This window comes from Hermetia illucens, chromosome 1, assembly GCF_905115235.1.
Source record: "Hermetia illucens chromosome 1, iHerIll2.2.curated.20191125, whole genome shotgun sequence".
Lineage (NCBI taxonomy): Eukaryota > Metazoa > Arthropoda > Insecta > Diptera > Stratiomyidae > Hermetia > Hermetia illucens.
Genome location: NC_051849.1, coordinates 91,337,488 through 91,351,490, shown reverse-complemented (window position 1 = coordinate 91,351,490; position 14,003 = coordinate 91,337,488). Strand labels below are relative to the sequence as shown.

Genomic DNA, 14,003 nt, shown 5'->3' with positions numbered 1-14,003 from the left:
TGATTGTCAGACGGGATTCTAGGTGGTATTGTTATTCGAGCTCGGAGCACCATGCCAACGAGACAGTGATCCGAGTCTATATTGGCTCCCCTATGTGTTCTGACATTCATCAAGGCGAAGAGGTGGCGGCGTTCGATCAACACGTGGTCAATTTGGTTGAAAGTGGCCCCGTCTGGAGAGGCCCACGTATGTTTGTGGACCGCTTTCCGCGCAAACCAGGTACTTCCAACAACCATTTCGTGTGACCCTGCTAATTGAATAGTCCGCAGTCCGTTATCATTTGTTTTTTCGTGTAAGCTATGGGAACCAACGTATCGCCTGAATACGGGCTCCTTCCCTACTTGGCTGTTAAAATCCCCAAGTATGTTTTTAATATCATTACTGGGACAGGCTTCGAGGGTTCGTTCTACTGCCTCGTAGAAGGCATCCTTCTCCGACTCTGCAGTCTCCTTCTAGGGGCGTGAACGTTAATGAGGCTTATATTTCTAAATTTGCCTCGCAAGCGCAGAGTGCATAGCCGTTCGCTTATGTTTTCAAAGCCGATAACAGTAGGTTTCATTTTTTGGCTGACTAAGAAACCTACTCCGAGCACATGGTTTACTGGATGACCGCTGTAATATATGGTGTAGTGGCTCTTCTCCAGGAAACCGGTCCCTGTCCATCGCATCTCTTGTGACGCTTTTATATCAGCCCTATATTGGGACAGGGTATCGGCTAGCTGGTCATCAGCTTCATCTCTGTACAGGGAGCGCAGGTTCCATGAGAAAATATCCAAATCGTTGATCTGTTGTCGTTGCCGGGTTTGTCGTTTTAAAGTGCGTCCTGTCCGAGGCCCCTGTTGTGGCTTCGTAACAAGTTGTTCTCCGTGCAGGGTTGTCAGCCCTACCCAACCGCCAGCCTGGAGGAGCAGTTGATACAATTTGTCCCGTTTTTAGGGCGCGGGAGGCTCGCCTTCATCCTTCTCCGTCTGCAGCTTTTCGTTAAGAAAGAGCTTCCAGCGGTCACCACGTGGAGGTGGAGATAGGGTTTGGTAGTAGAGCTGTTGGTGTTGGTTCAGCAGGCATTTCCCAGGTTTTATGCTCCATCGTGGGTACCAATCCACGTTTCGCCTTGGGACCTATACTACCCTTTGACCACCTGCAATAAGTAGTCAGCATGTAATAAGGACAAGTGATAGCAATGATAGCAGGGGAGGACGACCTAGAACCACGTTTTGGGAAATATCAGAAATTGGGAAAGCAGGACGAAAGTAATTAGAAATATGGGGAGGATTGAGGAAAGACACTGAAAAATTAATTCGAAGGGGATTAGAAAGTATTTGACTAATCGGTCAGCTAGTCACTCACATACATATATTTCAAGGTTCAATCAATCAATCAATTTTCAAGTAGAGGAGATGTGTATTCCAGTCTCCCCAATGTGCTTTCATTATTTTCTATGTAAATTCTATGTAAATTAGGTTGTAAGGTTAAACCAGCAATACCAGTAGATATTTCTCAACGAAAATTCGTTTTTCAGGTCGTATATCCGCACGGATGCAGATCTGTGTGATACTCCAATTTCTTATTTCCAGTTGGTAAGCAAGTAACAAGTGGTCCGGCTTGAACAACCAAATGCTAAGATTTTATCTTTTATAGTTTAAATTCTCCACTATATGGGATCAACTTTTGACCGCGGTGTCCATTTTGTTCGGAATAGTTGCCGCTGCAGGCTTTCCTTTCGCAATAATCGCGTATGGTGAATTTACAGCGCTCTTAGTCGATAGGACGTCTGTAAATGGAACGTTGACTAAAACCATACTTTTGTCGAAATTTGGCGGCGGCAGAGTGTTGTAAGTCGCTAACAGTAAGTGCTAAAAGATTTACTTTTTCTACTGAATGTATTTAAATTACAGAACCAATGCAACACCAGAAGAAAAGAAGAATGCTATATTGGAGGACTCGAATGCCTTTGGAATTGCAAGCTTCACGATTGGTCTGATTGAATTCCTGTGTCTTACAATAGCAATGGACTTAGGCAACTATTCAGCCTTGCGACAGGTTAAAAAACTTTCAATCCCAAACTTTGGGTATCACTAAAGTTGAATTATGATTCCAATCATGTGCATGTAGGTAGAAACAATTCGAAAACTATTTTTACGGTCGGTAATCAGACAGGACATATCCTGGCATGACACTTTTACTGGCAACAACTTTGCGGTTCAGCTAACAGAGTAAGTCGCTTTAACGCAATCATCAATGCGCATAATACTAGCAGCAGCACACTTTTTTCTGGTAATTTTTCAGTAACTTGAATAAGATAAAAGACGGCATCGGAGAAAAGCTGATATTCTTCATTTATATTCTGGGTTTATTCACTATGACTGTTGTGTTCTCTCTTTTTCACGGATGGAAGCTAACATTAGTAGTGCTCAGTTGTGCTCCTCTGGTTATTTTCTCTACTGCTTTCATGGTCAAATTACAAAGTTCGCTCTCCGAGAAAGGAATGGAGGCATACTCTTCGGCAGGAGCAGTTGCAGAAGAAGTATTTAATTCTATAAGGACTGTACTTGCATTTGGCGGAGAGGAAAAAGAGCTACGTAGATACCAAGAAAAACTTACCCCTGCCGAAAAGAGTGGGTTCAAAGCAGGACTTGTCTCCGGAATCGGAGGAGGAGCTATGTGGTTCTTTATATATTGCTGTTATGCCCTAATATTTTGGTATGGTGTTTCCTTGATTGTTGAAGATCGCTACGAAGAGAATAAGTTGTATACTCCGGCATTGTTGATTACAGTTTTATCTGGTGTTATGATAGGATCACAGAATGTGGGGTCGGCGTTACCACATATTGAAACATTCGCTATGGCCCGAGGAGCAGCCAGGACAATTTTTTCGATAATAATTAGGCAACCGCTCATTGATCCATTAAGTCAAGGCGGCTTAAAACCATCGAATATTAGAGGCAATATTAATTTTGAGAATGTTCTCTTCAACTATCCTGCTCGCAATGATGTCGAAGTCTTACGAGGATTCACTTTGACTGCGAAGGCAGGTCAATGTGTCGCGTTGGTTGGGCCTTCAGGTTGCGGAAAATCAACTTGTCTACAACTTCTACAAAGATTTTATGATCCGAAGAGTGGAGTTGTCCGCTTAGATGGGAACAAGATAACTGAACTCAACACAAACTGGCTGCGTTCCAATATCGGTGTAGTAGGACAAGAGCCTGTCCTTTTTGCTACTACTGTCGGTAACAACATTCGCTATGGGAAACCAGATTGTACTCAAGAAGAAATCATCGCAGCTGCAAAAATTGCCAATTGTCACGACTTCATAATGAAACTTCCTGAAAAATATGAATCAATGGTAGGAGAGCGTGGGGCGCAACTTTCAGGAGGCCAGAAACAACGAATTGCAGTCGCTAGAGCTATAATTCGGGATCCGAAAATTCTGCTCCTGGATGAAGCGACATCTGCTTTAGATCCAGTTTCTGAAAAAAAAGTACAAAAAGCTTTAGAGAAAGCTAGTGAGGGGCGAACTACTTTAGTTGTATCGCATCGATTGTCAACTATCACCAAGTCTGATAAAATTGTATTTATTCAAAATGGTATCGTTCAAGAGGAAGGTACGCATTACGACTTAATGCAGCAAAGGGGTCTGTATTATAATTTAGTGAAGGTTTCAAAATCTGAGGAACCTGAATCTGAGGAAGAACCAAGAAGAAGTAAAGAATCTCGCTTCGCTTCCAGTTCCTTGGAGGATGATGATCTCGAAAAAGACTTAATGCCTCTAGCTTCAGAAATGAGCGAGCCAGGTAATTTACTAAAAAAATTGCTCCTCCAAATTAGATTCCTAAATAATATTTTTGATGTACATAGTAGATGCTGCAACCAGTGAAAAATATAAAGTATCTATCATGAGGTTATTCAAATTGAATGGACCAGAATGGAAATTTATAGTAATCGGATGTTTGGCTGCAATTATCCACGGAGCTACACAACCAGCATTCGCCGTAATTTTCGGAGAATTCTATGGAGTAAGTGCCTACATAAATTTAAGATATCAAACTACCTAAAATGCTCATAATTTGAAATTAGATCTTTTCCATTGATGATCCAGGAATTATTTGGTCAGAATCTATTCGTTTCGTAATATATTCCCTCATTTTGGGGCTTATCGTTGGAATCGCAACATTCTTACAAACTTTCTTGTTGAACATTGCTGGATGTCGGTTGACGACAAGACTGCGAAAATTTACTTTTAAAAACATTCTTTCCCAGGAAATGGGTTATTTCGATGACCAAAATAATTCAGTTGGCGCCTTGTGCGCCAGGCTATCTGGAGACTGTGCGGATATACACGGGGTTGGTTTTTTATAAGGTTTCCTATTTTCAAAGTTGATTGACCCCAATTATTGTTGTTCCTTCTTTTAGGCTACTGGGACGCGATTGGGAGCGATACTTCAATCTATTTCAACAGTGGTCATCGGAGTGTTAGTGGCCTTCGTATTTTCATGGAAGCTGGCTTTAGTTGGACTGATCACCATGTCTCTTATTCTAGAAACTGTAGTTTTCGAAGCATACTACACGGCGACAGGTGACGCTCAAGAAAAGCAAGCCTTAGAAAAGGCTTCACAAATAGCTGTTGAAGCAATTTCTAATATCCGCACGATTGCCTCACTTAATCAGGAGAAGCTAGTCATTAAACGATACACTAAGCAAACTGAAGCATGCTTCCATGCGTGCCGTCGAAAACACCGATTCCGTGGAGTTTTATTTGCATTCGGTCACACGGTAATGGTTTGGGCTTATGGGTTGGTATTGTGGTATGGAGGTATGTTAGTAGCTCAGGGAGAATTGCATTATAAGGATGTTATAAAGTAAGTTAGGTTTTTCTGGAGGAAATAGAATTTATTCGACAACTTTTTGCCTTTAAGAGTGTCAGAAGCCCTGGTAGCCGGTGCATGGTTTTTGGGTCAAGCTCTTTCATTTACACCTAGCGTGAACGCGGGTATGAAATCAGCCATGCGAATTCTCAAATTACTGGACCGAGTTCCGAAATTATATAATCCGCCATCAGTTCCATTCAATGTTGAATCGGTAAGTGCCTTTTTCAAAGAATCAATGTTTTCTTGGAAGAAATAATCAAATTGAAATTTCTTTCAATATTTCAGAAAATTCGGGGTAATATTAATTACAACAACATTTACTTCCGTTATCCTACTCGTCCTCACACTCCGGTTTTACGAGCCCTAAATCTGACAATACCGAAAAGTAGAACATTTGCTTTAGTGGGGCCTTCAGGCTGTGGGAAATCAACATGCATACAACTGCTGTTACGTTATTATGATGCTGACGAAGGTGAAATCAACCTTGATGGAGTCCAAACGACGAATTTTCCTATAGAAAAATTACGATCGCGCTTGGGGTTAGTTTCCCAAGAGCCTGTACTGTTCGACAAAACAATTGCTGAAAATATCGCCTACGGTGATAATTTTCGGGAGGTGTCTATGGTTGAAATCATTAAGGCTGCAAAAGACGCTAATATACATGATTTCATCACAAATCTTCCATTGGTAAGTTTAGATAAGACTGTAATTAAGGAATATTTGTTTCTTAAAGTTATCCATGAGATGGAATTTATGTAGATGACGGATCGATCTCTTGATCATTGTAAGTAATTTTGTTCTAGATTGCAATATCAATAGGTAACTATGCATTATAGATTACCTGTTTGCATGAAACTTAATACTTACGATATGATTTACTGATATTGATCTGGTTTGTCTGTCGCAACCAATGTACTCGAAACAGATAAACTTATATTACAATTGGAGTTGGAGAGTCATGAAAGATGTACTGATTATAATTTTTTGTTGGGAGCGAAGAATCCTGAATTCAAATCATGTGAGAATTTGGGGCCTGTGATACATGATTTTCTGTTGAGTATAAAACGAGGAGGCTACATACATGCAAAAAAGGGATTCTATAATACTTTTTTCAAAATATGGTAATGCTGGCTATCGAATAGAAGGGCTAAAACTATTTTTCAGAATTAGTTCAAACTATAATATTAGTATAATGGAGTTACCGCTTAAATGTATACACTACGGTGTCAAACAAATCTCGGACGAACGAAAAATTCTAAGCAAAATTATCATGATATCCATCAAGACCTTCACAGATATCTCGTTTGAATCCCTGCTCAAATGAAGTTAATAACAGTGCATCACTAGAACTTCTAAAGTAATATACATATAGTAAAAAAAACACGAGCTTTTTTCCCGTCCGATCGGACCGAGGAATGACCAACCTAAAGCCCGCCATCCATGTTCAGTTCGACCTGCCAGTTACGCCGGAAGAACCCGCAATGAACCCAGTCGGCAGTTGAACTGAAAGCACCATCCACGAACGGGCAAGCCGCATCATCTTTAGTTCGACTTTCAACGTTTGAAGCGTTGAGAAGAAAGGTCTTTATATTTTTGCGGGTAAGCTTTCACAAGCGACAAAGGTGCCCATAAAATTCTCGCTGACAGCCTAAATAAACATGAAATCGTCGCGCACAGGCTAAACAAACATATATAGCGGTTAACCGAATCATTTGTCATTCAATCGCCGGCCGCCTGAACAGTTCAAACTGACGGTCCAACTACATACCATTTACGTTACAGCCACCGGTCAGATGCGGACTCTTCCGGCGTAAATTACAGGCCCAACTGAACGTGGATGCGGTGTTAAGGATGGGGTGAAGCCAACATTCAAAGACTCGCATCGCAGCGATGATATGTTTCAACTCACAGTGTGTGCGATCATGCGATTGTCGTAAACACTTCAAGCAATTATGTGGCAAAAATCGGGCATTTGCAGTACTTCATGTACATTTTGCGAGACGAATCCCATCGCTAAAATTGCGACTGGAACTTCTTCGATATTTCGTAGTCCTCATGTCTGCTTCGTATTGTCCGCCAAGAAGCTTTAGTGCCTGTTGTTTTTCAAAATATTCCGGTCCAACGGTACGGCTACATCGAGTATGAAACACCCTCGTTCTTCCTTCAGAGGCAGAGTTATCATAGATCAGGTCAATTCTGATTAACACTGTGGTCGATGAGAATAATGTGACCTCAAGGTAGTTTCACCCAATCATTCTCCAAGATTCTCTCTTATCGGAATACACTTATAATAAGGATGGCAAATTACCACTAAGTTATACTTAAATGCAAGGTTGCAGTGGAGAATCTTGCAGACCGATCTTAGACAGATGCTATACCCGGTACTGCTAAGTATCAGGTACATAGATGTTATGTGCTGGAGCGAGGCATTCTGAATTGAAGTGAGGAGTGCTTCCGTCTCATTGAATTCGGCCTCGATGTAATGCCTGGCAATCAACAATTTTTGATGTGACCTCCGTAAATGGATTTCTCTTTCCACATGTTGCCTGTTCGCTTGAAGTAACATTCGATCCTTTTTCTGCTTTTCAAGTTTAAGATAATTTATTATCTGCCATGAGGGTAGCCTGATATAATTGGTTTGTAGAAGCCCACGAAACCCACGATTTTGTCTCTTATACATATTTTGAAAACAAAATATGTTGGGAGTATAGCGTAGCAATTTCATAGTGAAATTCAAAATATTTACCAAGTTGAAGCAAATGCCATGTTGACGCGCATTCAAAACGAAAAACGCGTTCTTCTTGAAACCACATCTTTAAGGTTTTGTGTAAACAAAAAACCTTACCAGAATCGATTCAATGTCTGTCTCTTCGTCCGTTTATCTGTCTGTTTGTCACACTCGATTTACCGATTTGCTTTTCGAAATTTATCCTATTTCTGATACTGGGTAAAATATAGGGTAACTAGGACTCAAAATGTGTGCCGAAAAGTGTAACAGGTCGCGTTCTCAGAACCAATCCAACGGAAAAATCTGAAAAATTCAAAATACATCCCATCTCCTGAATAGTATATTTAAGAAATTTCCCCAAATCCCCCCTTAAGCTCACTCTTAAAGTAGAAAACATGTAATAATATAGTCCACAATTTAGAAAGCTTGAAAATCTAACTATTGGTCAAGGTCAAAATTGTGTACTTCACGTGAATTTATCACACTGTAAGACGTGTATGATGTCATCAATCCGACTTGTTTTAACTGGTGGGAAGCATAATTAAAATTTCATGAAACCAATCGGGGAGGGGGATTTTGGAAGATTTTCCGCAATTTAGTAAGGTAAAATTATAAATTTGATACGGACGATAACGGCAAGTATACAGGTTACTACAAATTTAAGTCGGCTTCCTACCAGTCATCATCATCATCATCATTAGTACAACAACCGCTATCCGGTCTAGGCCTGTTTTAATAAGAAACTGCAGACATCCCAGTTTTGCGCCGAGGTTCACCTATGTATCCCTAAAAGCTACCTGGCGTCCTGGCCTACGCCGCCGCTCCATCTCAGGAAGGGTCTGCCTCGTCTTCTTTTTCTACCAGAGATATTACCCTTATACACTTTCCGGGCTGGATCATCCTCATCCATATGGATTAAGTGACCCGCCCACCGTAACCTGTTGAGCCGGATTTTATCTACAACCGAACGATCATGATATCGCTCATAGATTTCGTCGTTATGTAGACTACGGAATCGTCCATACTCGTGTAGGGGGCCCAAAATTCTTCAGAAGATTCTTCTTTCGAACGCGGCCAAGAGTTCGCAATTTTTCTTGCTAAAAACCCAAGTTTCCGACTGGCAAGATCATTGTCTTGTGCAGTAAGAGCTTTGACCCTATGGTGAAACGTTTCGAGCGGAACAGTTTTTGTAACCTGAAATAGGCTCTGTTGGCAGCCAACAACTGTGCGCGGATTTTATAGCTGTTATCGATTGTAATTTTCGACTCTAGACAGGAGAAATTATCAACGGTCTTAAAGTTGTATTCTCCTATCTTTATTCTTCCCGTTTTACCAATGCGGTTTGATGTTGTTGGTTGGTTGATTTTCGGTGCTGACGTTGTCACCATATATTTTGTTTTGCCTCCATTGATGTGCAGCCCAAGATCTCGCACCATTTGCCGCCTGCTCGATCTGGATGAAGGCAGTTTGTACGTCTTGGGTGGTTTTTTCCATGATGTCGATATCGTCAGCATAGGCCAGTAGTTGGGTGGACTTAAAGAGGATCGCACCTCTTGCATTTACCTCAGCATCACGAATCACTTTCTCGAGGGCCAGGTTAAAGAGGACGCATGATAGGGCATCCCCTTGTCTTAGACCGATGTTAATGCCGAATGGTCTTGAGAATGATCTTGCTGCTTTTATCTGGATACCAGTTACCCACCTTTTTTAGAGGAGCCCACTTTGACCGTGAAGCACAAATGCAAACGATTATCAAATTCGTTAATTCAAAATTTAATTTAAGACCCCAATAATAACATATGAAAAGTTTAAAATGAAACGAAAATATTGTTTATTGATTAGGGACAATCCTATTGTTTTTGATTGTAGATATTGATATTTCGGGGGTCACTTGCTCCCTTCCTCAGTGCTTATAATCTGATATCGATATCTGCAAATAAAAACATTAGGGTCGTCCCTAAACAAAAACAATCTTTGTGTCATTGAAACACAGGACAACCAAAAATTTCAATGCTACAAACCACACTGAGAAGATTACATTTATTTTTATTTCGAAGAAAAATTCTAAACGAAATGACGAGCGACCCCTTAAATTAGGTACATCCCTTCCTTCCTGATGACTTGGGGTAGTGATCTTCAATTTTGCGGCAGCTCTATTGTGCATGTTGTTGTTTGCTTCCGTCTATCGACAGATACTAAATCGATGCTACTCTACTATTTCATACTGAACGAATATAGAGGGGCGGTAATGGTGAAGGTTGATTGCCATGATTTTATTTCTCCCGAGCAGCTCTGCTTTCAGGACAAGATCCAGACGGCATTCCCTAGTAATTGAGATTTAACAATTGCCACAGTAGGTGTTGTTGGTTCCAATAAGTCAAGCTGTTTGTATCCTTCATTGTCGATGTGTTTTCCCCGAATAATAGCTTTCATGTGACATTTCTTCAAACCCAACTGCATATCGATATCCCTACGTCCAGGAGGGAATGAAGTTGATTCTCGTCTTTGGCATATAATGTGATATCATCAATATTCATTAAATGGTTCAATATACATTTCGACAGTATGCTATGTTTAATGTAGAACCCGCATTTGCTTTCATGCAAAAGATCAAATAACGGATTCAAAACCAAATAGAACCATAGCGGACTTAGAGAGTCGCCTTGGAAGATTCTACGCCTGATTGGCATCTCCTCTAGTGTTTGGAAGGATATCAATAGCCTCGTTCCCCAATTCTCCATCACTGTTCTTAGGAGAAGTTCGACATTTAGATTGATTTTGTACAAGCGTAACACTTATTATTATTATTCTGTTAAGGGAAAGTCGCACCGCGTCCTTGAAGAACTATTGTGCCCCTTTTACTGGTTATAGTATACCTATTGATCATAGTATCTCAAGCAGGCCTGTAATCGTTAGGAACTTTAGTATGTTCCCTACTTCCAGATGTTTCAGCTTTGCATCTGGTATTAAATGTTCTCCCAAATGCATCGACTTACTTTGCACAAGTACCGGACACTGTGCCAGGACGTGCATAGAGGTTTCGTCCTCCACCTCACAAAACCTGCAGGCAGTGTCCGTAGATATCCCTAGTTTCCCTAGGTGATAGTTCCGCTGACAATGACCAGTGAGAATTCCCACTATGATTCGAAGGTTCTTTTTGGTGAGGTTTAAGCAATCCTTTGTACGCATGGGTTCGTATCCCCCAATAAGCACCCTGGACTGCTCCATCCCTGGTAGGCCCGCCCAATATAGTTCCCTCAACCGTTTCTCTTCGTTTCTTAGATTCATAGCCATGAAACCGTTTCCGATTCCACAGAAGGGTTCTGGCCCGTGTAAAGGCATCCCTGCTCCCTTCTTGGATAGTTCATCCCCTGCCTCGCCTTCCAACCCAGCATGGCCTGGAACCCAAAGTATCCAGACCTTGTTGGACGAGCCGAGTGTATTCAGTCTATCAAGGCATTCCCATAGCAGTTTAGAGTTCACCTGGTTGGACCTAAGTGCCTTGATCGCTGCTTGGCTATCGGTGAGAATAGCTATGTTCTGCCCCCTGTAGTTCTTTTGCAGATTAAAGGAGGCACATTTGTCTATGGCGTAAATTTCCGCCTGGAATATGCTAGTGTACCTGCCCAAAGTACATTTTCCTTGGACCAATGACACCGGCACCCGCTCCCTCTGCTGTGAGGGATCCGTCAGTGTACCAAGTAATCAGTTGCTGGTTTAAGCCGTATGTCGCAGCCACGCTCTCCCAGTTTGTCTTGTTACTCCAACGTGTTTCAAATTTCTTATCGAAGTGAAGCCTCGTTGTCATGTTGTCCCTCGGTATCAGTAATTCGGGATACCGCCTAGAAAGGATATCAATCTCCTCATACTACCCGCCATCCTGAATATTGATCTCCTTGCCTGCATCTGTATGTGCAGATGGAGAGGGGTTAATCCCAGAAGGACCTCCAGGGATGCCGTTGGGCATGTCCTCATTGCCCCACTGATACACACGCAAGTCAGCCTTTGGAGCTTATGTAATTCCCTGGCTTGTGTGCTGAGTTGGGTCCTTTCTGCCCAGATTACCGCTCCATAGGTAATCATTGGCCTTACTATTGCAGTATATATCCAAAGTAGCATCTTCGGGGTGCAACCCCATTTTTTTCCTGCTATGGATCTGCAAGTCATCAGAGCCCTCGTGGTTTTCCGACAAGTGTTTCCGACATGTGTCTTCCAGAGTAATTTTTGGTCTAGCGTAATTCCCAAATATTTGACCTCGGTTTCTCGTTTCACCTCCATATCATGTAATGTTATGGCTTTCAGGTGATCCAGCTTACGCCTCCTAGTGAATGGTACTATGGTGGTTTTGGTTGGGTTGATCCGCAGTCCCACCTTCCTGCACCAGGCACTAGTAACCCTTAATCCAGTTTGGATTCTATCACATAGGGTATCTTCATATTTGCCCCTACAGATTAAAGCAATGTCGTCCGCGTAGCCCTGGACTTGTATTCCAGTATTAGTTAACACGTTCAGGAGTTCATCCACTACCATACTCCACATCAGCGGCCATAATACTCCACCCTGTGGACAGCCTTGAGTGGTATTCATGATAATAGAATTTGTAGCTGTTTGTATCTCTATTTGTCTGCTTTCTATCTTCTTTCTATCTGCTTTCTATCTTCTTTCTGTTTTGAGTACGAACGATGTTAGGCAGATTGGTCTGAAAGATTTAGGGTGAAAAGGATCCTTTTTACCCGTTTTCGGAATAAAGACCACTTTTGCCCGTCTCCATGCCCTTGGTATGTAACCCAGTGCTAAGCTCCCCCTTACCACCCTCAGAAGACACTCTAAGATAATTCCTAGGCCTCTCTGGATAAGTGCTAGGAAAATCCGTCTACTCCGGGAGATTTCATTGGTTTAAAATGCCGTCTACTCCGGGAGATTTCACTGGTTTAAAAGTTCCCACTGCCCATCTTAGCCTAGCTTCTAAGCATACCTCTTTTGCTAGTTTCCAACTCTCTTTCCTTCCCATTTTATTCGTTGTTGGGATGTCAGACAGATTGTTGTCGCCTGCCGCCGAGGGGTAGGACCCCGAGAAATGAGTTCTGAGAAGCAGGTGTACCTGTCCTCCTCATTTTCGGTGAATGTCCCATCTTCCTTTTTCAAGCAGGCAGAGGATATTCCCCCGTCTTTGGCTACAGCCTTGTACAGCCGGATTGGTTCTGTGATCTGTTCAATCCCTTCACAGAATTCCCTAAAGCTGTTCCGTTTCGCTTCCCTGATCGCGTTGCTATACGCAGTCAGTGCATTTTTATATCTCCGCCAGTTCCCGGTTTGTTTTGCCCGGTTAAAGAGTTTTCGTACCTCTGTTCTCATTCTGGCTAGGTTGTTGTTCCACCATGGTACATCCCTTGATGACTTGACTGTCTTGGCCGGACAGCTGGCCTCATATGCGTCAATGACGATTGTGTTGAGGTTTTCCACCACCGTTTTTAATTCCAGTTCGCTCCTGATGTCACCGCCCCCTTGAAGGTGGGCAATGTTGTTGCTCAGGTGCGTTGTGTAGGATTCCCAATCCGTTCTCTTGGGATTCGTGATTATTCTTTTTATTTCGGAGTTACCCAACGTAACACTTGCAGTAACAACGGATGTGATATGGAGTCAAAGGCTGCTTTATAATCGATCTAGGTTACCAAAATAGCCTGCTTTACAGCTGCCATATCGATTATAAGCTGTTCTTTACACCCATGTGAGCCTTGTTTTGAAATGTTCGCGCAGAGAACTGAAGTAAGAATCTTGAAGATTGTAGGAAGACAAGTAATTGGTCGACATTTTGGACGTTCTGCTTGTCCGCAGCTACTTACTTGCAATATTAGCTTACGATATTTGCAGCTGACCCGATGGGCCTTTGCAAACCGCTTGGAAAGATCAACCCAACTTACTGAATCTTTTCACGTGGCTACGTGCAGTCGTCAGGGAGCTCGGTTAACCTGACTGAGAAATAGGATGGCAAAGTTGATCGTTGTTATGTTGTCTAACCCAAAAAGAAACCATGATGCGAGTGAAAGCCAGTAGCAACGAAGAGAAAGAAAACTGAGTACAAAAAAATGGAAGAAAGTAATATAAATAATCAAAAAAATCAAATAATATCGTTAATGAAAATAACAAAAAACAATCAAATATTCTGAAAAATCAACCTTGAGGACTCTCTTTCTTTAAATGTTCGACTACACAAGGACAACCTGCAGAGGCCATCGATGGCCAAACGGCATCTCAGCCCCAAAATTTGCTGGTATCATATGTATGGTAAAAACTCCCCCAGACCATACATTCATTATCAAATGGGAGAGTTGCTTCCCGTCGCGGAATACAAGTTAACAAATCAAAACAAGATCAAAGTGAGGATTATACACAATACCGTATTCCATCGAA

General features: G+C 41.9%; 1 protein-coding gene across 2 annotated transcripts in view; it reads left to right on the top strand.

Moving 5' to 3' along the window:
- The window catches only part of LOC119646143 (multidrug resistance protein homolog 49-like), a 42,507-nt gene that overhangs the window by 27,186 nt on the left and 1,318 nt on the right, over nucleotides 1-14,003 (top strand). Inside the window, exons 3-12 of one of the 2 annotated variants that reach the window (XM_038046501.1) lie at nucleotides 1,519-1,576; nucleotides 1,638-1,831; nucleotides 1,895-2,039; nucleotides 2,112-2,212; nucleotides 2,286-3,790; nucleotides 3,858-4,012; nucleotides 4,074-4,340; nucleotides 4,410-4,855; nucleotides 4,913-5,075; nucleotides 5,150-5,551. In XM_038046501.1, coding sequence (XP_037902429.1) covers nucleotides 1,519-1,576; nucleotides 1,638-1,831; nucleotides 1,895-2,039; nucleotides 2,112-2,212; nucleotides 2,286-3,790; nucleotides 3,858-4,012; nucleotides 4,074-4,340; nucleotides 4,410-4,855; nucleotides 4,913-5,075; nucleotides 5,150-5,551 — 3,436 coding nt within the window. Of the gene's footprint in view, nucleotides 1-1,518; nucleotides 1,577-1,637; nucleotides 1,832-1,894; nucleotides 2,040-2,111; nucleotides 2,213-2,285; nucleotides 3,791-3,854; nucleotides 4,013-4,073; nucleotides 4,341-4,409; nucleotides 4,856-4,912; nucleotides 5,076-5,149; nucleotides 5,552-14,003 lie in introns of both variants that reach the window. The other variant, XM_038046500.1, reaches the window with a different exon arrangement.